This window comes from Haliotis cracherodii, unplaced genomic scaffold, assembly GCF_022045235.1.
Source record: "Haliotis cracherodii isolate W230 unplaced genomic scaffold, xgHalCrac1.p SCAF_10, whole genome shotgun sequence".
Lineage (NCBI taxonomy): Eukaryota > Metazoa > Mollusca > Gastropoda > Lepetellida > Haliotidae > Haliotis > Haliotis cracherodii.
Genome location: NW_027266265.1, coordinates 56,922,746 through 56,945,957, shown reverse-complemented (window position 1 = coordinate 56,945,957; position 23,212 = coordinate 56,922,746). Strand labels below are relative to the sequence as shown.

At 44.7% G+C, this 23,212-nt stretch overlaps 1 protein-coding gene across 1 annotated transcript in view; it reads left to right on the top strand.

The window, feature by feature from the left end:
* LOC139452774 (uncharacterized) overlaps positions 1-22,840 on the top strand; it is a 32,152-nt gene extending 9,312 nt beyond the window's left edge. The window contains exons 2-6 of the mRNA XM_071234390.1: positions 9,683-9,903; positions 14,996-15,134; positions 20,023-20,169; positions 21,276-21,404; positions 22,686-22,840. Of these exons, the coding sequence (XP_071090491.1) occupies positions 9,683-9,903; positions 14,996-15,134; positions 20,023-20,169; positions 21,276-21,404; positions 22,686-22,840 (791 nt within the window). The remainder of the gene's footprint in view (positions 1-9,682; positions 9,904-14,995; positions 15,135-20,022; positions 20,170-21,275; positions 21,405-22,685) is intronic.
* The last annotated feature ends 372 nt before the right edge of the window (positions 22,841-23,212 follow it).

The window sequence follows — 23,212 nt, the reverse complement described above, 5'->3', positions numbered from 1 at the left end:
TTGGCAGACCAGGTGCTACGCCACACATCCACTTACCGACTTTGGCAGACCAGGTGCTACGCCACACATCCACTTACCGACTTTGGCATACCAGGTGCTACGCCACACATCCACTTACCGACTTTGGCAGACCAGGTGCTACGCCACACATCCATTTACCGACTTTGGCAGACCAGGTGCCACGCCACACATCCACTTACCGACTTTGGCAGACCAGGTGCCACGCCACACATCCACTTACCGACTTTGGCAGACCAGGTGCCACGACACACATCCACTTACCGACTTTGGCAGACCAGGTGCCACGCCACACATCCACTTACCGACTTTGGCAGACCAGGTGCCACGACACACATCCACTTACCGACTTTGGCAGACCAGGTGCCACGCCACACATCCACTTACCGACTTTGGCAGACCAGGTGCTACGCCACACATCCACTTACCGACTTTGGCAGACCAGGTGCCACGCCACACATCCACTTACCAAACACCATTAACACTTCTGTATACGATGGCAAAAAATCAAAAAAATCGGAGAAACAGGATTGAGCATTTGTTTCAATATGGCCGCGGTTACAGACTTTCATAGGGAAGAGTGTATGAAGCATTCGTAAAATATTTCGAATCTTCTCACTACATCGCCTGTGAAAATGTTTAAAATACCAAAGTTGAAGTACTATTTGAACCGCGTCGTCCTGTCCATCTGTCGTGGCGATGTTCAATCACAATTCGAGGCTCACAGTATATATTATGATATAGTCGAAGGCGTACAATCGAATTTGAGGTTTCTCGCGATTATGTTTGAAGTTTTTAAATTACAAGCCAAACCTGTCAAAAGAAGCCTTCGATAACCGGGAAGGCTGAACGCGCATCACAATGGAAGTTATTCACACGACACCAGTGATACAACCAACAGTTACGACTTGTGTGTAGAACAAAAGTGGTGATAAAATAAGAACGATACCGTGAGCCTCGATTTTTGATTGAACAGCGCCACGACAGACGGACACCAGTGTTTATGAATCACTAGGAAATAGTTTGTATTTGTTTGTTGTTTAACGCCGCAATTTTCCTGCTATGTGATGGCGGTCTGTAATTAATCGAATTTGGATCAGATAATCACTAGCAGATAGTGATGATATCAGGTTTTCGCGATAAGGTGAGCGTATCTTGCCCCATCGGTGGCCCCCGCGATAGCTTACTTCTCATCAAGAAACTAAAGTTAAGCGTTGTTATAAATCCACAATCATGCCGCGTTGATTCCGCATAATTCCGCAGTCACGCCGCGTTGTTTCCGCATAATTTCGCAATCACGCCGCGTTGATTCCGCATAGTTCCGCAATCACGCCGCGTTGTTTCCGCATAATTCCGCAATCACGCCGCGTTGATTCCGCATAATTCCACAATCACGCCGCGATGTTTCCGCAGACATTTCACGGACGTACGCGGTGCGTTTGCAGAACTCTACCCCGATACAGAGGTTATTTGTTGTGTGCAGTAATATATAATGTGTTGGATAATCGACGATGGCCACAGCTCGGCACCGTGCCACCACAACATACAGCGTGATGCCTCTGATAAACACACTTTCAGTGTTCCAGCCCAAGATCAATATGTAATGTGAAGCTCTGTGATTTCCTTAATCAAATGTACGTGACACAATAGACACGCCATTACCTAAGGTAATACCCCGAAGATCTGGCGTGTAAACGCGATAGAACACGACACACTTGCCATTCCCAAGGCCACAAATACGACATGAAGCATATTGTTTACCCTTAATTATCAACGGGTTAGATCAATGTATTACCGAGGATTGTTTGTCTGCATGTCGCGCCCCATCGTGTTACATTGGCATTAATACTGCATGTGTATTGATCATCGCCCGGGTGTTTGAGTTTGGTGATGGGACGCATTTCACTGGCGACGTTACATGGAGCATAAGTTATTTTTTTGGTACTTTTTCCAGTAGCCGAAGACATGTTACGCTAATGAATCTTAGGGTTTGACTTAAAATCGAAAGGGTTTAATTTCATGGACCGTGATTTATCGAACATATCTTTCATTATTGATTTCTTTTTATTGCTGCAAACATTACTCTTAAAATCCTTTTACCTTAAGTGTCCTGAACTCACGTATTTTGTAGGCCACGATAGCTTGTGTGGACATTATACAGTCACGGACGTGAATGGGGAGGTGTGACATTGTGGGTGTCTGGCTGCCGGTAAATGAGATGACGATAAAGGAGAACAAACCTAGTTAATACGGACAGAACCGTGCCATGTTAAATCGATTTAAACCATTGTAATCTCCCTTTAATTCTAACGTCGTCTAACTAGTCGTCTCCTACGGTAGTCACCCAGAAGACGAGGTGTCCGCAATACTGGATTCCGGATTAACGAGGTCTCCGCAATATTGGGTTCCGGATTAACGAGATGTTAGTAATATTGGGTTCCGGATCAACGAGGTGTTAGTAATCTTGGGTTCCGGATTAAAGAGTGGTCAGGAATATTGGGGTCCGGACAACCGAGATGTCCTGACTATAGGGGTCCGGACAAACCAGGTGTCCTGAATATAGGGTTTCGGGCTAAGGAGTTGTCACTGTCTTGGCATATAGTGAACAACAAATGTTCCTGTGACATTGAATAAGATTTAATGCAAAGTTATGTTTTTTACCAAATCGGAAACAATTTCGCTTTGCAACAGATAAAAAACTCCTGTGAGTGTTCAAATGGTTTAATGGAATTCATGGAATGGACCAGGCGTGGCACAAAGTCCTGTGGGATATCTGTCCATATCTGCTGGTGCATGTTTCGAAGTTCCTGGAGTGTCTGTGGAACACGTGGTTGACGTCGAAGGCGCCGATCCATCTCATCCCACATGAGCTCGATTGGTGAGAGATCAGGGGAGCGAGACGGCCAGGAGATGACATTCACGTTGTTTTGTTGAAGAGAATCCTGAACAAGTCGAGCAATATGAGGCCGGGTGTTGTCATGTTGAAAGGTTATGCCTGGGCCATGACCACGCAAAAAACGTTAGAACAACAGGGCCGATAGCGCTGTCTATTGAGATTTCCCTCTACCACTATCACACGGATCCTCTGTCTTGCTGTAATCACACCCCATGCCATAACGCTGCCGCCCCCGAACCGATCTTCTTCCATGACACAATGAATGACGTAACGTTCACCTCGAATCCGTCCATCGCTGTGGCTGAGGTAAAAACGAGACTGGTCAGTGAATAGAACTTGTCCCCACTGCATGGCCGTCCAGCGTAGACGCTGTCTGCACCACTGTAGACGTGCTTGACGGTGGTTTCCTGTCAAAATGGCGTCTGGTGGGTCTTCTGGCGGCAATCCCTGCTCATCTGAGGCGTTGGTGTTTCTGTGGACGTTAAGTTGTCTTGCAACATCACGATGACTCGACCCTGCTTCAAGCATACCAATGGCTCGCAGACGCTCATTTTCGGACAGGCGTGGCATTTCGTAATGTTGAATAATTGCATAATCTTGTTCTTTTTTGAGTGGTTGTTGTCAGCAAGCATTTGGAATCCCGTTAACGCACATGATTTTATACCCATTCTTGGGTAGTGAAATGCATGAGGCTTGCATAAAAGTCAACTTTTGCATGAATGCATGCTTTTTTGTAGCAGTTGCGTTTTTGTGACTTGATTCCAAACATGGACTACAATATTGAAAACCAAACTTTACTTGTTTGAAAAATACACTAAAATATTGGTTTCACAGGAACCTTTGTTGTTGAGTATATAATATGTACGGTATGTATTGGTCAACAGTGGTTGTAAAAGGACATGTCATTTAATATAAGCTGTACTGGGTCAAACGTGTGTACAGATACAATGTGTATTTAATTATATATTTGCAACCATCCAGAAATTCCTTTCATTTGTTTAATGATGGATGCACGCACACAACAGATAGACACACGCACGCACGCACGCATGTACACACACACCAATACGTGTCGTAGTTATTAAAGATCGGATGGTTGCAATGAGTGACTTGTCTGTGTCATCGTGCCCTCACGCCACGGATCGGTACTCATGCCATCAACCACTGGTCATGTACAGACCGGCTTGATATAACTAACTATGACAAGTTCAAACGCAAACCATCAACCACTCGATAGTTTACTGAAAGGTCACAGCCGCAATATGGAACTGTTTAAGCCATCTTTGTCAGATGGCGACCTATGCTCGCGGCACCTCCACGAACACTCTCTGTATCAATACAGACAATCTCACATGGGAGTAGCAATGCTATTTGTTACATGTGATGAAATGTTCCCCGGTAGAGGCGAGGTGAACGTAAATACTGCTGTTGATTAAACACCCTCAACAGTTTCATCTTCTGCCTTCTGACAGGAGAGCTCTGAGCAGATTTAACGTCAAAAAGAAGTGCTCACGTCCAAGCAGGAGCGGGAACCAATATGTGTTAGGCATCGTGAGTTCGTGAGTTCGTGAGTTCGTGAGGGTGGTTTAGCGCCGCTTTGAGCTGTATTCCAGCAATATCACGGTGTGTCCGCCTTATGGAGTGCCTGAAGTGATGCAGGTCTTACACGTCACCCACATTGATGAAACCCACGCGCACGGATGTAGGCTGACAAACCTAGAGTCAGTTGAACCCACGTTTATAGGATCCGTGTATGCCTAAGGGACGCAACTCCGCACAGCGCCTTGCCTCGCCGTTGACCGATTAGTCCCCATGGCAGCGGGATAAACATACGTTGTATCTCCCATATGCATTTCGTGGCGAAGGAAACCACAGCCATTCGGGTGTCGTGCAGTAGCCTCCTCTGTTATGTTGTCGTCAGTATTGATAGTGGGTACAGGCAGGTGATAAAGGGGTGCAGACAGGTGGTACAGAGGTACAGACAGGTGATAAAGGGGTACAGACACCGTGTGGAATAAATTAATGATGTAGGTCGTTGACAGCTACTATTTCTCATGCTAGTTCCGTGTTACCTGACAGGTTTCTAGAAACGCAGGTGTTAAATAACATAAATGAGACTTTCTACTGATGTCATGTCAGTGAGGATTAATCTTCTTCGTTAGTTTAATAGCTTTCTGCACGCAACACATGTTTCAATTCCCCTGTGAAATCATAAATAGATATCACTCCATGTTTCTTCGTTTTGTCAATAAATTTTAAAATGTCCACATTTAACGGCGGCCTGTAAATAATCGAGTCTGGACCAGACAATCCAGTGATTGACATCATGAGCATCGATCTACGCAAGTGGGATACGATGACATGCATCAACCAAGTCAACAAGCCTGGCCACCCGATCTTGTTCGTCGTCTCTCACAACAACCATAGTCGCCTTTTACGACAATCATGGGTTCCGGAAGACCTATTCTACCCCGGATCTTCACGGGTCAAAACATGTGAGACATTTAGTTTGTCCTGTGAAATACTCAGGCACGGAATCTAGGGTCTCATCCCATGCTATATAAAGTCATCCTGACAGATACGGCTGGCATATTGATAGAAGCGACGTAAAACACCGCTCACCCACTCACTCACTCACATGCAATTCGGCAGTCATTAGGGATATTCTGAGCATAATATCGCATTGAACTAAAGCCAGAGTTGTAACAACGGTGTCGGAATATAGCCGGATTTCTGTCCCCGAGCTACAAATCTCTTAAGCTTTTATTAAAACTTCACTCAGTAATCTCGCGAACTCCCCCCAGGGCCGGAACTGCCTGTAATTCAGCCTCGCCCGGCCAGGTAATTGGTAAATACTGGGCGGGCACCTATCGACAAAACAATCAATCATTCGGATATTATCGGCAATTATCGCCTTGAAACTGACCGTTCTTTAGTACGGTGTAAACGCTGCCTCGGAATTTGATGACTGTGGAATGACCACCGAGATAGATCCATGTCGCCGGCGTGTTCCGAATCAATACTGTAGATGAGCACGTCATGGGAGTGAGTCAGGCACATGCTGGTTAAAGCTAAGACGCCACTAGGAGCAGCATGGGCACCGATCACCGTGGTCCTGGCTTTGTCAGGGAATCGTGAGCTTTAGTCTGGGCAGTTCATTGACTTGTAGTGTTAAAGACAGTTTGTTATTGGTACTGATGCGAGCCATTATATGTTGTCATGCACAAATTGGTATAAATTAATTTGGCATCGGTTGAACCATGCCTAGTGGCCAAGCTACTGAGCTTTTGGGTTTCCGATCTGTCTGTGTTGAAAATAAGGCGTTGAGATGGCAATGTGGTTGTTAAGCTTCTAGCGCCTAACAGGTAGCTTGGGTTGTATACTCCCTAGGGAGATGAGAATGATTGTTGAGTGCACACTGATCCAGTGATCGGGGTAATAACAGCGCTCTGAACATGCCCCTGTGTGGTGTTGAAATATGAGCAATATAAATGGCCTATTATTATTATTATTTACAGATAAAAAAATAAAAAATGAGGCAAAGAATGTTCGGGTGATGCTGGCACAGTCAGGCTGATTAGTTAGGCTCACCATCAGCTCAGGGCCCTTGCCCCCTCTACACGCAACCCAGACAGCGAATGGGACTTCTCCCAGGAAGCGCTGCCTGTCAAACCCACCCAGAACGTTTCAGAGAATGTGAAGACTCCCCAACACTGCAGCCTTCTGCATTACCCAGATTGTCAGAATGGCTGTATTCCTGGTAGCAAATCCGGGTACTCTCCCAATGTCAGTCAACAGATTGGGAGGTACCAAACCTAAGGCACCAAAAGAATGGGGAGTCGGACAACTTGGTACTTGGGATGCAACTTCATATAAACTCGATGCAGTGGTCGTTCATATAGCATCTCCTTAAAAAACTGAGTCTAGGCTGATTTGATATGGCACTTCGCTTGGTTGACACTCATTTCTGTATCGTCCAGCAGTACAGAACCATCAACAAAATCAACACTGACATTGAGATTATGTCCCTCATCCTTAGCTCGTTTACTTAAACTGTGGAATAACTTGTTTTCACCATAATCTTGACATGCTTCACAAGAGGATCAACATACAAATAAATGTGTGCAAAAGTGCACAAAACAATTCCACCACAAAGAAGCCTAACGTTGATCAAACCACGCCCTCCCATTATGATTGGTAAATATAAGCGATTGAGGGAAGAACGAGGATGGTGGGATCTATTGTCTGATATGATCCTTCGTGTGAGGTATCAAGACCCTGAATTTCTTCTTTCGTCCAATCAACATCACCGACAGAATACGAAAGGACGTTATTATTTTTACTGTGGCGTGAAGTTGTGTGACATTGAGAACCACGTGGCCAGAGATGCTTAGGATGAGGAATGAATCAGAAACAGGCGTAATCAGAAGCATTCAGTCTAGTACTAGCGCACAAAGAGAGTTATTGGATCTAGCTCCTCAGTGTTCAGTGTCAAACAGAACCAGATCAATGAGTGACCTTGGCGGTACGAGGCCGTACATTGTGTTTCGTACTAGGTTGCAGTGTATTGCCGGGGCTTACCCGCCACTTATTGGTTTCACGAATGTCACATACAACCACAGGCCAGACTGAGTTAGCGAACTATCGGTTTCTATATTATGTATGTGTCAAATCAGTGGAGCAACATTTCATTTTCAAACAAACTTTGCATGTATGTTCATTCATTAACGGTGTCTGACCCGTGAAGATCCGAGGTAGAATAGTTCTTCAGCAACCCATGCTTGCCGTAAGAGGCGACTCTGCTTGTCGTAAGAGGCGGCTAACGGGATCAGGTGGTCCGTCTCGCTGACTTTGTTGATGCAAACAAACAAACAAACAAACAAACAAACATTAACTGTGTCTAATTTACATGATTTCTTAACACTAGATTGTCTGGTAGAGAATCAGCTGTTTACAGCAAGCACTTCGTATGTCAGGAGTAGGTTACTACTGTGCGGCGTTAGGAAACAGACACCTATTTTTTTATGCAAATTGTGTGAGTGGCGGGTGCTGCCGATAGAGCAGGACATGCGTACCATATACGCGAACACCAGGTGTCATAGTTGATTTTCAGTTATCCAGTTTTGACCTGTCTTTCTCGTGTCATCATCGGCAGCTAAAAGTCCACCTAGGTGGAAGTTCACGAAGGAGATATATTCATGCGTAATACGTATTGGTGTTGGTGAGATATTTCAAACCATGTGCTACATAAGTACAACTTCAAAATCCGGTCATTTAAAAAAGTTCGTTGGAGAAATAAATTCGTTCGTCATTTTGTTTACTATTTCTACAAGCAATCCAATGGGGCATGGCATGTTGATTTCCAAGAAATGACTTGTCGCGCGGATTTCCAAGATATTGCGTGTTGTGTCGACTGCCAAGAAATGACTTGGTTGAGTCCAAACAGTGCACATATGCAACAAGCTGTGATGAAATAAATAGATATATCTCTGGAGGGTTATCTGACAACTTCCTTTTTTGAAAAATATATGTTATTTAGAACTTGTCAAGAATATGAATATTCTATTCTTGAACTTTAATATTTGTTCCATTTATAACTATCCGTGACGCCTTTTCGGAATGTTCGAAGATAGCTGACCTTTGTCCCCGGGGTAGTTCCGCGTTCAAAGAGAGCACCGTTGTTGCCGCCATGTTAGAATGTAGAGATAAACCGACTGTGTTTTGACATTTGATGTAGTCCCACTGTAGAGAAGATACCTCTCATATATACATTTTAAACCTCGCGCTAAAGAGTTCGGTTCCAAATTAAAATAAGACGAATCCTTGCACAGTGGGACTACTTCACATTTCAAAAGACAGAAGGTTGATCTCCTAGGTGCATCCACTGATACTCCAGCCTCTGTCGCAAGGGACAGGGGACGGATGGTTGATGAGGGATTAAGTGCAGCTAAGTGACAGCTCCATCCCTGCAGAGATGTACTGCAATCATCGGCTAATACCCTACTAGGCCGGCGGGGATAATATTTCAATATCATGTGATATTTTGATATTTTCATGTAGTAATTATTCACATAGAAGATTGCAATGGGACAACATTGTCTCTTGCGACCTGCATCGTTATAACTCTCCCAATTCTCTCTCTCTCTCTCTCTACTTCTCTCTGTGGACGTTATTACACCCCAATCTCTCTCTCTCTCTCTACTTCTCTCTGTGGACGTTATTACACCCCAATCTCTCTCTCTCTCTACTTCTCTCTGTGGACGTTATTACACCCCAATCTCTCTCTCTCTCTACCTCTCTCGGTGGAAGTTATTACACCCCAATCTCTCTCTCTCTCTCTCTCTCTCTCTCTCTCTCTCTCCTTGTGTGTGTGTGTCTGGTTGTAGATTATAGTTACGGTCAAGTTAATGCTACTTTGACATGGGGTCAATGGGCATAAAGTGATCAGTGCTAAGCCGTGATTACAAATACATCGCTGTAGTATGGACCAAACAAACGAGTGGCTAATGCAACGATCCCAGCCATGCCACACATACCCAGTCCCATTTCAGTCGACACTTAGGACTCGCATGTTCACACCTCGACCGTCTAGATCCTACCGGGTACCCATGGCAAGAGTAAAGGTTTAACGACATCACTAGTCTCAAGGGTACTTCACATATATATAACATACTGAATTAGGCAGGTCAAGCCCTAGATATATGGTGCAAAGCTTGCCGCGTGTCGGTTGTTCGATAAAGATAATCATACATCGCGTTTTCATTTCAGTTTTCGCTCCTGGTCCAGATTGCAACACCGTCCACACAAACTTAAGCGGCGCCGTTATAGAGAGTGATGACGTCACTGGTACCTCTGTTGACGTGTGCGACATCCGCCTAGTGACGTCAGACCGGTGGCTGGTGCACGTGGACCACCTGGTCATGGACAGGTGCCCTGTGAAGATGCAGCTGTATGACTCTAATGTGAGGTCATCGCTCGAGCCACCTACGGTATGCACACACAGCTCACTAATTACATCACAGCAACGCTCTTTTATTGAGAACTGGCCGATGAAATGATTTGGGAATTCTTGGAGTATGGTTGGGGGACATAGTTTGGCAATATTTCCGGATATGGGGGCGGAAATTGATGGGGGATGGTAATGGAGTGACTTTGGAAATTGTTGGTTGAAAAATGTTTGGGAAAATGTTTGGTAAAATGTTGGTAAATACTTGGGCTATATATGAGAATAATTGGAAAATGTTTGGGCTATATATGAGTATCAGTTGGGAAATGGTTTGGACATAGATACCACTTTGTTGGTAAATATTTGGGATATGTATGAGAATAAATTGGAAAATGTTTGGGCTATATATGAGAATAAGTTGGGAAATGTTTGGGCTATATATGAGAACTAATTGGGAATTGTTTGGGATATACATGATAATTTGTTTGTGAAGGTTTGGGACATATATATAAGAATTAGATAGGAAATGTTTGGCAGAATATATAGGCGAAGGTTGGTTTGGATAGATTGGGAAATGTTTGGGAAATGTTTGGGATGTGTGGCCGTTGAATCAAGGGTTCAAGGAACAAGTTGAACTGTACACTAATAGTGTATACATGTCTGCCCATGTAAAGTGCAGGGCAAAAGAAAGTATACATCCATGTTTGGTGATGGGTAAAATTGAAACAAACAAACAAACAAGAAACAGATACGCGATGGTGATGCGTAGACACAGTTATCATAGTCAGTTTCTTGTCCCTTAAGTCTGCAATGTTTCGGCGACTGTTTTCAGCCTAGTAACGTTTTTAAAACGTTGTAAGGTTTTGGTGACATCCAATTTCCAAATGCTTGCCTTCTCCCGCCCGGCAGTTTAGGTCTGAAAAGTCATAAGACATAAATGCTCAAGAATTGGTTTCGCCCGTGTTACGAACCTTCACAGTGCTGAACGTCAAGCAACACAGATCGCCATGACACCGAGTCACCAGTCAGCCGCAACATTCACAGTGCTGAACGTCAAACTACACAGATCGCCATGACACCGAGTCACCAGTCAGCCGCAACATTCACAGTGCTGAACGTCAAGCAACACAGATCGCCATGACACCGAGTCACCAGTCAGCCGCAACATTCACAGTGCTGAACGTCAAGCAACACAGATCGCCATGACACCGAGTCACCAGTCAGCCACAACATTCACAGTGCTGAACGTCAAGCTACACAGATCGCCATGACACCGAGTAACCAGTCAGCCGCAACATTCACAGTGCTGAACGTCAAGCAAAACAGATCGCCATGACACCGAGTCACCAGTCAGCCGCAACATTCACAGTGCTGAACGTCAAGCAACACAGATCGCCATGACACCGAGTCACCAGTCAGCCACAACATTCACAGTGCTGAACGTCAAGCTACACAGATCGCCATGACACCGAGTAACCAGTCAGCCGCAACATTCACAGTGCTGAACGTCAAGCAACACAGATCGCCATGACACCGAGTCACCAGTCAGCCGCAACATTCACAGTGCTGAACGTCAAGCAACACAGATCGCCATGACACCGAGTCACCAGTCAGCCGCAACATTCACAGTGCTGAACGTCAAGCTACACAGATCGCCATGACACCGAGTCACCAGTCAGCCGCAACATTCACAGTGCTGAACGTCAAGCAACACAGATCGCCATGACACCGAGTCACCAGTCAGCCGCAACATTCACAGTGCTGAACGTCAAGCTACACAGATCGCCATGACACCGAGTCACCAGTCAGCCGCAACATTCACAGTGCTGAACGTCAAGCAACACAGATCGCCATGACACCGAGTCACCAGTCAGCCGCAACATTCACAGTGCTGAACGTCAAGTAACACAGATCGCCATGACACCGAGTCACCAGTCAGCCGCAACATTCACAGTGCTGAACGTCAAGTAACACAGATCGCCATGACACCGAGTCACCAGTCAGCCGCAACATTCACAGTGCTAAACGTCAAGCAACACAGATCGCCATGACACCGAGTCACCAGTCAGCCGCAACATTCACAGTGCTAAACGTCAAGCAACACAGATCGCCATGACACCGAGTCACCAGTCAGCCGCAACATTCACAGTGCTGAACGTCAAGCAACACAGATCGCCATGACACCGAGTAACCAGTCAGCCGCAACATTCACAGTGCTGAACGTCAAGCAACACAGATCGCCATGACACCGAGTCACCAGTCAGCCGCAACATTCACAGTGCTGAACGTCAAGCAACACAGATCGCCATGACACCGAGTCACCAGTCAGCCGCAACATTCACAGTGCTGAACGTCAAGCAACACAGATCGCCATGACACCGAGTCACCAGTCAGCCGCAACATTCACAGTGCTGAACTTCAAGCAAAACAGATCGCCATGACACCGAGTCACCTGTCAGCCGCAACATTCACAGTGCTGAACTTCAAGCAAAACAGATCGCCATGACACCGAGTCACCAGTCAGCCGCAACATTCACAGTGCTGAACGTCAAGCAACACAGATCGCCATGACACCGAGTCACCTGTCAGCCGCAACATTCACAGTGCTGAACGTCAAGCTACACAGATCGCCATGACACCGAGTCACCTGTCAGCCGCAACATTCACAGTGCTGAACGTCAAGCAACACAGATCGCCATGACACCGAGTCACCTGTCAGCCGCAACATTCACAGTGCTGAACGTCAAGCAACACAGATCGCCATGACACCGAGTCACCTGTCAGCCGCAACATTCACAGTGCTGAACGTCAAGCAACACAGATCGCCATGACACCGAGTCACCTGTCAGCCGCAACATTCACAGTGCTGAACGTCAAGCAACACAGATCGCCATGACACCGAGTCACCTGTCAGCCGCAACATTCACAGTGCTGAACGTCAAGCTACACAGATCGCCATGACACCGAGTCACCAGTCAGCCGCAACATTCACAGTGCTGAACGTCAAGCAACACAGATCGCCATGACACCGAGTCACCAGTCAGCCGCAACATTCACAGTGCTGAACGTCAAGCAACACAGATCGCCATGACACCGAGTCACCAGTCAGCCGCAACATTCACAGTGCTGAACTTCAAGCAACACAGATCGCCATGACACCGAGTCACCAGTCAGCCGCAACATTCACAGTGCTGAACGTCAAGCAACACAGATCGCCATGACACCGAGTCACCAGTCAGCCGCAACATTCACAGTGCTGAACGTCAAGCAACACAGATCGCCATGACACCGAGTCACCAGTCAGCCGCAACATTCACAGTGCTGAACTTCAAGCAACACAGATCGCCATGACACCGAGTCACCTGTCAGCCGCAACATTCACAGTGCTGAACTTCAAGCAACACAGATCGCCATGACACCGAGTCACCTGTCAGCCGCAACATTCACAGTGCTGAACTTCAAGCAACACAGATCGCCATGACACCGAGTCACCAGTCAGCCGCAACATTCACAGTGCTGAACGTCAAGCAACACAGATCGCCATGACACCGAGTCACCAGTCAGCCGCAACATTCACAGTGCTGAACGTCAAGTAACACAGATCGCCATGACACCGAGTCACCAGTCAGCCGCAACATTCACAGTGCTGAACGTCAAGCAACACAGATCGCCATGACACCGAGTCACCTGTCAGCCGCAACATGTACACAGAAGAAACAAGAGGGACGAAGTTCTCCTTACCTCTAGCAACTCTGCATGCGGAGATTCATGCGTGTTCACTCTTGAATTTGTAATCTAAATGTTGTGTATTATATATATCTCCAAACGGCATCGACCTCTGCAATTAAACCACAACTACGTCACACAGCGGGTGCCTAAAGAGACGTCATCTGTTTAAGTCTGGTGATGTGTTTGAAGACACGCAGTTCCCCATTTATACATATGTTCTTATAGCAAATCACTCCCACTGAACACATGCAGACAAAGCTATGAATATCAAGAGCTTTGGGAATCCCGTGGGAAGAACAGACTATTAATTGCTGTCAACAAAAACAGATTCTATTTCTCTAAACGCTTCATATTTGTCATTTTATGAAAAATAGAAGCTTCAAGTGGATCTATCTGGTCAGAGCGTGTACAGTGAGACTTACTTAATCTGGACAGCAGTTCGTATTAAGATCAATGTCCTGTTCAATCATTATGGAGTGAGTGAGTGAGTGAGTGAGTGAGTGAGTGAGTGAGTGAATGAGTGAGTGAGTGCGTATAGCAATGTCACTGATCTCCATGTCACGGATGGCCGGTTGTGGGTTTCCAGGCATAAAAACATGGCATACGCACCCGGGAACTTAAGAACCACGACCCCGTGTGGTGGCTTTTCGGTAATGGTTTTGGATTGTCTGGCACACGATTGTAAGCTGGACTTGTCACCTTCCAAGGTAACCTCAGTGGTAATCGGTACATTCGTAACTTCCTGCAGTTGTAGTTCCGCGTTTCGAAAACCACCCACTCGATACACGACCTGTGTACATGGATGACAATGCTAGGCCACATCTGTCTCGAGCAGTAACAGCTTTCCTCTAGACTGACGCTGTGGCGACGCTGTGACGACCTGCCACGAGTACTGACCTGAACCCACTAGAGCATATTGGGACATCTTGGGGAGACGAGCACAGGCACTGGACCCACCGCTACAGACGCTGGCCCAATTTGAGATAGCTCTTCACAGGGTATGGCAGTAGTTGCCTATTCAGCAGATCAGACGACTTGCTGGAGGGATGAGACGAAGACTGGAAGCTTTCATCCGGGCATGTGGCGGGGTTACCCGCTAGTGATGATGTGTGTCCTTTATGTCATTGTTGGACTGACAATGACATTTTATCATCAACCATGATATGGAATTGTACTGCACCTCCATACTTACTGTGGCTACTGATTTGCGCAAATACATTGCGTATTACAGATCACGTTTTACAAACCGTTGCAGGAATAAGTGATGGTTTAAAGAGACAAAATCGAATTTAACAACAGTTCCGTCACCTTTCAGTTACATAAAACACACTTGACATACTCTCCTTTGCCCCTCAGTTTATTAAAAATGTTAACTTAATAGTTTATGTGTGTGTTATTGCTTACAGGCCAACTTCTCCTGCGGCCGCCATCAGCAGGCAGTTCCGACGACCCTGGATTTCAAGACAGACTTCTTCACCTTCAGGCTGGTCAATGAACAACATAAGAAAGTCCGGTTTAAGATTGTTCTCACGGCTTATAAAGAACGTAAGTTGGTCATAGTATTCGCTGAAAGTTGTCAATGAACAACATGAGAAAGTCCGGTTTAAGATTGTAAGTTGATCATAGTATTCGCTGAAAGTTGTCAAAGAACAACATAAGAAAGTCCGGTTTAAGATTGTTCTCACAGCTTATAAAGAAGGTAAGTTGGTAATAGTATTCGCTGAAAGTTGTCAATGAACAACATGAGAAAGTCCGGTTTAAGATTGTAAGTTGATCATAGTATTCGCTGAAAGTTGTCAAAGAACAACATAAGAAAGTCCGGTTTAAGATTATTCTCACAGCTTATAGAGAACGTATGTTGGTAATAGTATTCGCTGAAAGTTGTCAAAGAACAACATAAGAAAGTCCGTTTTAAGATTGTTCTCACAGCTGATAGAGAACATAAGTTGGTAATAGCATATACTGAAAGTCGTCAGTGAAAAACAAAAGAAAACTTGGCTTAAAATTGATCGCAGAGCAAATAAGAACCTAAGTTGGTAATAGTATATGCTGAAAGTTGTCAAGCTATTTTGAGACATTTCCTTGCAACATAGCTTGGCTTGGAAGCTCTGATGTGTAATGTAACCTTTGCTATATTTCGTACAACCGCTGGTATAACGGAGGCATTTAGGAAAATTGTACTTTCAGATGATTTCTGATGACGTTATAATGTCGGTATGAATATTTCCATTTGCAAAAAGTAAAGGAGTTCATTTGATGAATGTGGGCAGAACACACAGATGTGTTTATGTATAACAAAAGTAATCACGACTTGAGTATAGCCAGTGAATGCCATATTGATTCTGGTATTCTCAAATACAATTCCCTTGGTTAAATTCTTGATTCTAAGACGATTCCGATTCACCTCACCCTTGTTATACTCCAATATACCGACAAGTATCTATAAAGTGAAGCTTTTCTAAGGGAAAAAAGTGGTCTGAATTGCCGCAACTCGCTTGCACCTCTCCGCCGTACCATACTCTGATCTCGGGTTCGAATCCAAGATTTACCCAGACGATGATCCAAGGTGTGTCAGCACCATTCCCGTGCTCGTGTGTTTCACAAGTGTATACAAGATATGCCAGCACCGCTTTCAATTTCTTACAATAAGCTGTCACGCCATGATATAACCAAAATGCTGTTCAAACGGGGTTTAAAACAAATTCAATAACTTATTCTTCTGGTAAACGAAACTGAAAAAAAACATCAAAGTCTTCAACCACCTAACAATCAAGACCATTACATTATCAAATTTCCCCTACAAAAAATGGCGCATGTTGCGAGCTTATGTTCTTAATTCCGGGTAAAAGAAAGTGTTCACTGTTGGTAGGTGGCTAAAGTGGAAAGAAAAACGAAATTGTTTTAGATGGTGATGGATTATGATACGGGTACCATATTGTGTTTGCAGTGTTTCGTCGACTGTTTTAAGGCTATTAAAGTTTTGAAAAGGTTTGTAACACTTTGGTCACATCCAGTTTTCAAGTGTAACTTTCTTTTGCCCGGCAGTCTAGAATCTGCGAGATTTTCACTTCGGTTATAGCTTTGACACCATAAATCCCCCTAAAATATATATTGAATGATTGATATCGGCAATTGGAAGATTGTTAAAATAACAACCGAACACGACTCTAATCCATTGTGTCTGTCACTTGAACACTGTCAACACATTTATCGACACGTTTGATCAATAAAACTGAAGCGAAAACATAACCACTGCTGAAAAAACATGGTTCACAACGCGTCAAGTTCAATTGAATCGGACATTTTAGAAGTAAACGGAGCTATTTCAACCGTATACTCGGAATTGTAAAAGTAATTCGTTTTATTGATTCTCCGTCTAACGTTAGTAAGAGTCTAAATGATTAACGTCAATGACGTCATTAAATCGCCGTGAGGTGCCAATTGAGAAGGTCTTCATATGGAGGTTATATTTTCACGAGGAATTTGACAGAATCGCATGACCGACTAATGTTGAAATCTATAGAACATTTCAATGACAAGATAAAATATTTGAATGTGCTCCGCTTTTTTGGCAATAAAAGATAAAATGAATATTGATCCAATTTAGAGCTATCATGAAACGACCAGGTTGCGGAGTTTGATGTAGGAATCGGTGGAGGTGAAACCAAGCTTTAGAATTTATTATGAACTAGAAGAAACTATTTGTCGTTTAAATAAATAAACGTACTCATATAAGCTCTGTAAATAGAATCTTTCGCTTGTCGCACCGAAGGCCCGGGTTCGATTCCCCACATGGATGCAATGTGTGAAACCAATTTCTGGTGTCCCCCGCCTTGATATTGCTGGAATATTGCCTAAAGCGGCGTAAATCCATACTCACTCACTGTGTAAGGCGATAACGTAATCTTTGATGATGTTCTTTGTATTTTGGGAAAGCTATTTCCCCAAATGTTTCTACGGGAATAGCAGAGACAAACAAATACGAAAATCATAAAATATAGACATTTATAAAAGAGAATCGTATCTCCGCATTAATGCTCAAATGCGCGCTAGACACGCTTAAGGCCCACAAGAGTGCATTTTCATACATCTTGTCAGAATGATGAGATCTGATTGGTCCACGTGATGTTGATAAAATACTGTGTATCCCGCCTTGGAGGGGAATAAATTTCTCAGGGGGGGCATAAATCTCTTATACCTCTCCACGAGCAAGGGAGGCTGCACGTGGATTTCTGAGAGGAAGAATAAATCCCATATACCCCGCCACGAGCAAGCCAGGCTGCACGTGGATTTCTGAGAGGAAGAATAGATCCCTTATACCCCGCTACGAGGAAGCCAGGCTGCACGTGGATTTCTGAGAGGAAGAATAAATCCCTTATAACCCTCCACGAGCAAGGCAGGCTGCTTTTCCCGAGTCAGTGAAAGACGTCGAGCAAGCTTACCTCAGCTGAGTCGAACAGCTGTTTTCTATCAATTGTGCATTTGCTTAAATTCTTTTACAATGTCATAATAAAATATAACGGTAAGATAAATTCGTTGTAGCAGGATCACTCGGCGTACATGGGGTTTTATGGGTCGTGCGGTAGGTTCCGGCTCGTGGTATAAAACCTACTGCGGGACGCCTAAAACCCCATGTACTCCTCGTGATCCTGCTACAACTTATACTGTCCATTCTTAGAGTCTGATGGACAAACGTTTTCTTTGCGTTGACATGTCATCAGCTGTACTGATTCACCCACTCACTAACCCGGGAAAATGTGTTGCGTTTGGGGACAAGGCGACTATATTCACCCTGCATGGGTGCCGGCTTAAAGTATTTAGTTAACCACTGATAGACAGGGTTCTAGTCTTTAGAGGATCTCACAGGACAGACGTCATGTCACTAGCTGATGTCCAATGCTATTTTTTTCGTACTGATTGAAGGTTCTCGCAGCGCCCCGTGGCTGTACAGTAGCCATGTTTCCAAACACGCTGAAAGCAATTTACGTTTTTTTTGTAATTATCTGTAATTGAATCCAGCACCAAACGTAGACTCGTAGATGTAGTTCCTCACCCCTGGTCTTACCACCGTCGGTTCCTGTTAATGTCAGAGAAAATATCAACATTGAAATATTTGTTCTTGTTCTATTTCAATGGTGGCATTTGCTCCCTGTGGAAATGAATGCTTTTGTAATCTCTTATATTTTCAATTTCAATTATTGATGGAAAGTTTTGAATCGACCAGGTATGTGCATGACGTGTTCACTGAAATACCGCGATGCTGTGTTTTGTTGCTGATTGGAAGTCCAACTTTGCTTTTTGTTATAATACACGCAAATACATGGTACATCATTTATACTCGTGTGTAGACGTTACTGGATTTACTAGTAATAGTTACAGGTGGGTTTCAGGGGTACTTTCCTCACTCACGCATACACGTTCACTTATATCTAGTTGCCTAGACGACCGCCTCTCTAGGGTTCGATCCCCGGCCGCGTCATATGAAAAGACGTTAAAAGATGGTACTTGTTGTTACCCTGTCTGGCGCTCGGCATTTAGGGGCTAAAACAAGGACTGGTCGGCTCGGAGTCAGTATACTGTGTCTGAGTGGGGTATTCATGTTAAACTGCCGCATGGTATGTCAGTGTACTAGCACTATAAATCGGCATCAGTCCGGACTAGTACAAGCAGCCACACACACACACACACACACAAACACACACACACACGTACATGCACGTCGCTATATGAGTGCAATAATCTTGGAAGCGACGTTAAACCCAATTTCACCTCACCTCACCTCACATAGTTTCCAAGACACTAATGGCATACTGTAAATCCTCACACATTTTTTAAGTGAGTGAGTTAAAACTAAATTATTTCAGCCATATTGCGACGAGAACAAGTTGTTGTATAAACATTTGAGTCATGAATACACAGTTGTCAATTATTAAGAGAATGAAGTTGGTTTAATACAGCTTTGAATATTTTTTTAGTAATATCACGGCGTGTCAGCTTGATGAAAGCAGATCTGGAAAGAATCAGGTCTTAGATTTTAACCACTTCGTTGAAAACCACGAGCATGGGTGGTGCTGACAAATCTTGAAACAGTCAATCAGAGCGAACTGGGACTCGAACCCACAATCACAATGTCTAGCTCGACAAAGTGACGCAGATATACGGCGCCTTCGCCGACTGTGTCACCTGTGTCATTGCACACCTCCCTCTGTTTTGACTCACTCACTCAGAGAAGCGTTCCTGAGGTATTCGAGGTCCTCGTGGGTGATGTTTGAGACCTGTATCATTCCGGGCGTGCCTCCCACATAAGGCTGATAAGCCCCCCCCCCCCCCCCCCCCCCCCCCCCCCCCCCTCCCCTCCACACACACTGTGTCAGAAGCCAAATGCCTTACACACATACAGCAGTACAGTTTGGTTCGACTATTGTCTTCCTAGCGTCCTCTTGCCCCCCTGACTTCGAGTGCGGGAGCGGCAGGTGCATCCCGCGTTCTCTGGTGTGCGACGGCGTTGACAACTGTGTTGGCGGCCGAGACGAGCTCGTGGACATCAACGAGCTGGACAATGATACTCTAGATTGTCACGGTCAGTATACAAGTAGAATAAAAATATAAATAAAAACTTTCATCATGAGATGTTGTTATACAGTAAACTACGGTTATAAAGAACACGCTTATAACGAACTGACCGATATAACGAACTTATTTTTTAGTCCCGGCCATTTGATGTATATATGCTGCATTTATGCTTATACCGAACTACGGTTATAACGAACTAAAATTAGTGGTCCCTTTTCGTTATAACCGTAGTTATCAGGCCTCACGGGGCGACTAAGATGGATCAGGTGGTCAGACTGCATGACTTGGCTGATTTGCATGTCATCGTACCCCGATAGTTCGCATCCATGCACATCAATCACTGGTTTGCCTGGTCCAGACTCCATGGTTTATAAGCCGCTGTCACTGTAAAACTGTAAAAGTGCCGCTGTGGACTTACAGAACAATAACTCACTAACTCGAATACTGGGAGTAATACAAATATTGTAACAGTATTGACTGACTGAAACTAGACCCGTGAAGATCCGGGATAGAATTGGTCTTCAGCAACCTATGCTTGCCGTTAAAGGCGACTATGCTTGTTGTAAGAGGCGACTAACGGGATCGGGTGGTCAGGCTCACTGACGTAGTTGATGCATGTCATTGCATCCAAATTGCGTGGATCGATGCTCATGATGTTTATCACTGGATTGTCTGGTCCAGACTCGATTGTTTACAGTCCGTCGTCATATAGCTGGAGTATTGCTGAGTGCGGCGTTAAACAACAAACCAACACATAAATGATATGTAGATTTCTCGTTGTATTTCCATGGAAGACCCAATTACTGTGTTCCAGAAGGGGCACGGGTGGCCCAGTCGTCTAAGGTGCCGCGATTCGCTCTGCAGAGTTGCGTCCCTTGGCCACGCCAGAAACCTATGATTGTAGGTTCGAATCCCGGTTCGCCCCGATTATGTTTCTAGAATTGTCAGCACCATACCCGTGCTCGTGGGTTTCACCGAAGTGGAAAACATCTGAGACCTGCATCACTTTGGGCTTTCCTCCCACATTAAGCTGACACGCCGTGATATAACTGGAATACTGTTAAAAGCGGCGTAAAACCCAACTCACTCACTCACTCACTCACTGTGTTCCAGATCAGCGCGGGTGTACCTACTTCAGCTGTGTGTCCGACGGTCTGTGCATCCCGGGCAGATTCGTCTGTGATGACGTCATGGACTGTCAGGATGGCAGCGACGAGGAGCCCGAGGGAAGATCTAAATGTAGTAAGTTCCCCATGAGAGTCACATCATTCCGAATAGCAAAAGTAGATTCTCCTATTTCTGTCGCCCCGTAGGGATTCCGGGTTAGAATAACTCAGCAATCTATGCCTGTCGTCCGAGGCGACGTCATGCGTGTAGTGGTCATACTCGGGGACTTGCTGATTGCGTGTCCAACGATGCGGGCTGTTGCTCATAATATCAATCGTAGATTTGTCTGGTCCAAACTACCTAACGTACAGTCCGCCGTCATACAGCTGGAACACTTTTGGCTATGTTAAACAACAAACAGAAAAAAAGAAGGTTTTTTTTCAAAGTGACACATATCCTACAGGTATGTCTCAAATTTTGATTTAAAGTGAAATCCTGTTTTGTGAATAACTTGTGCAGTTACTGCAGAACGTATTTCTTGTAACTACCTTTTTTTGCGACTACTACTTATTGACTATATCAGTCTACTGTATCTATGAAATGATATTTTGATTATAACTTAATCTCTTGACACGACAAGGCAGTTTGTGAGGCTCAGGGATATGTCGTGTGGTTAGTGTGGCTGTCGTGTAGCCTAGTGGTTAAGGTGTTCTCTCGTCACACCGAGGATCCGGGTTCGATTCCCGACATGGATACATGTGCAGCCCATTTCTGGTTTTCACCAAAGCTGCAAAATGACTTTGATTAATGTCACGTGGGTTTTCCCCAACATTAAGCTGAAGCCATCACCTAGCTGGACAAACTACCTCGACTTTTCTGCTGACCTATGTGGAGACATTTTGTATCAAGATTCGGGAAATACACAAACCCATGACTTCCGGGGTGGAGAATGTCTTATGTACATCCTGCTTGTGGTAAGAGCTGATTAATGAGTGAGTAAGTATAGTTTTACGCCGTTTTTAGCCATATTCCAGCAATATCACGGCGGGGGACACCAGAAATGGGCTTCACACATTGTACCCATGTCGGGAATCGAACCCGGGTGTTCGGCGTGACGAGCGAACGCTTTAACCAATAGGTTACCCGACCGCCCAGCTGATTAATGAACATTGGATGTAAATATAAGCGACCAAAAACTTTCCATAATCATACGAAATCTCTGCTAATAGCAAAGTCTACTGTGCCTGGCTCACTCGCTCACTCACGCACGCACTCACGCACGCATGCACGCACGCACGCACTCACTCACGCACGCACGCACGCACTCATGATTTATCAAATGTACTGTGCAATTTATTACAATGCTGTTCAGTGAGTTGCTATGTACAGAACTTACACAACACCTTTGTCTTTCAGAAGAAGAAGACTTGGGTAACTCTCCACTAATAATAATAGCCGTGGTTGTGGGGGTGAGCTTCACGGTTTTCGGCCTGGCGATCATTATGGGAGTAATATGGCGGACACGGCCGGGGGTCCGGAGGCGACTGTCTTTCAGGAGAGAGCAAAGATGAGAAGAAATCACTGGTTTTCGGATGAGAACATTTTATAGATAATACCAACAAGGCATTTGTTAGATATTTAATGTCCAATCCATCAACCACGCAACATGAATCTATTGGTTTCATCACGTTTTGACTTTCTTAAGAGAACATTACAACTATTGTGTTTTGCGGATGAGTAGCGGGTCGTGCATTCATTCAATGTCAGTTGTTACTGTTTTCAGAACGTAACACTCTTCTTGTAGACATGTTCTACAGATAATTAACGCTTTATTCTGATGATAGATGACGCCAAGCATACTTCTTGTAGACATGTTCTACAGATAATTAACGCTTTATTCTCAAGATGGATGATGCAAGACATTTCTTGTAATAATTGACACG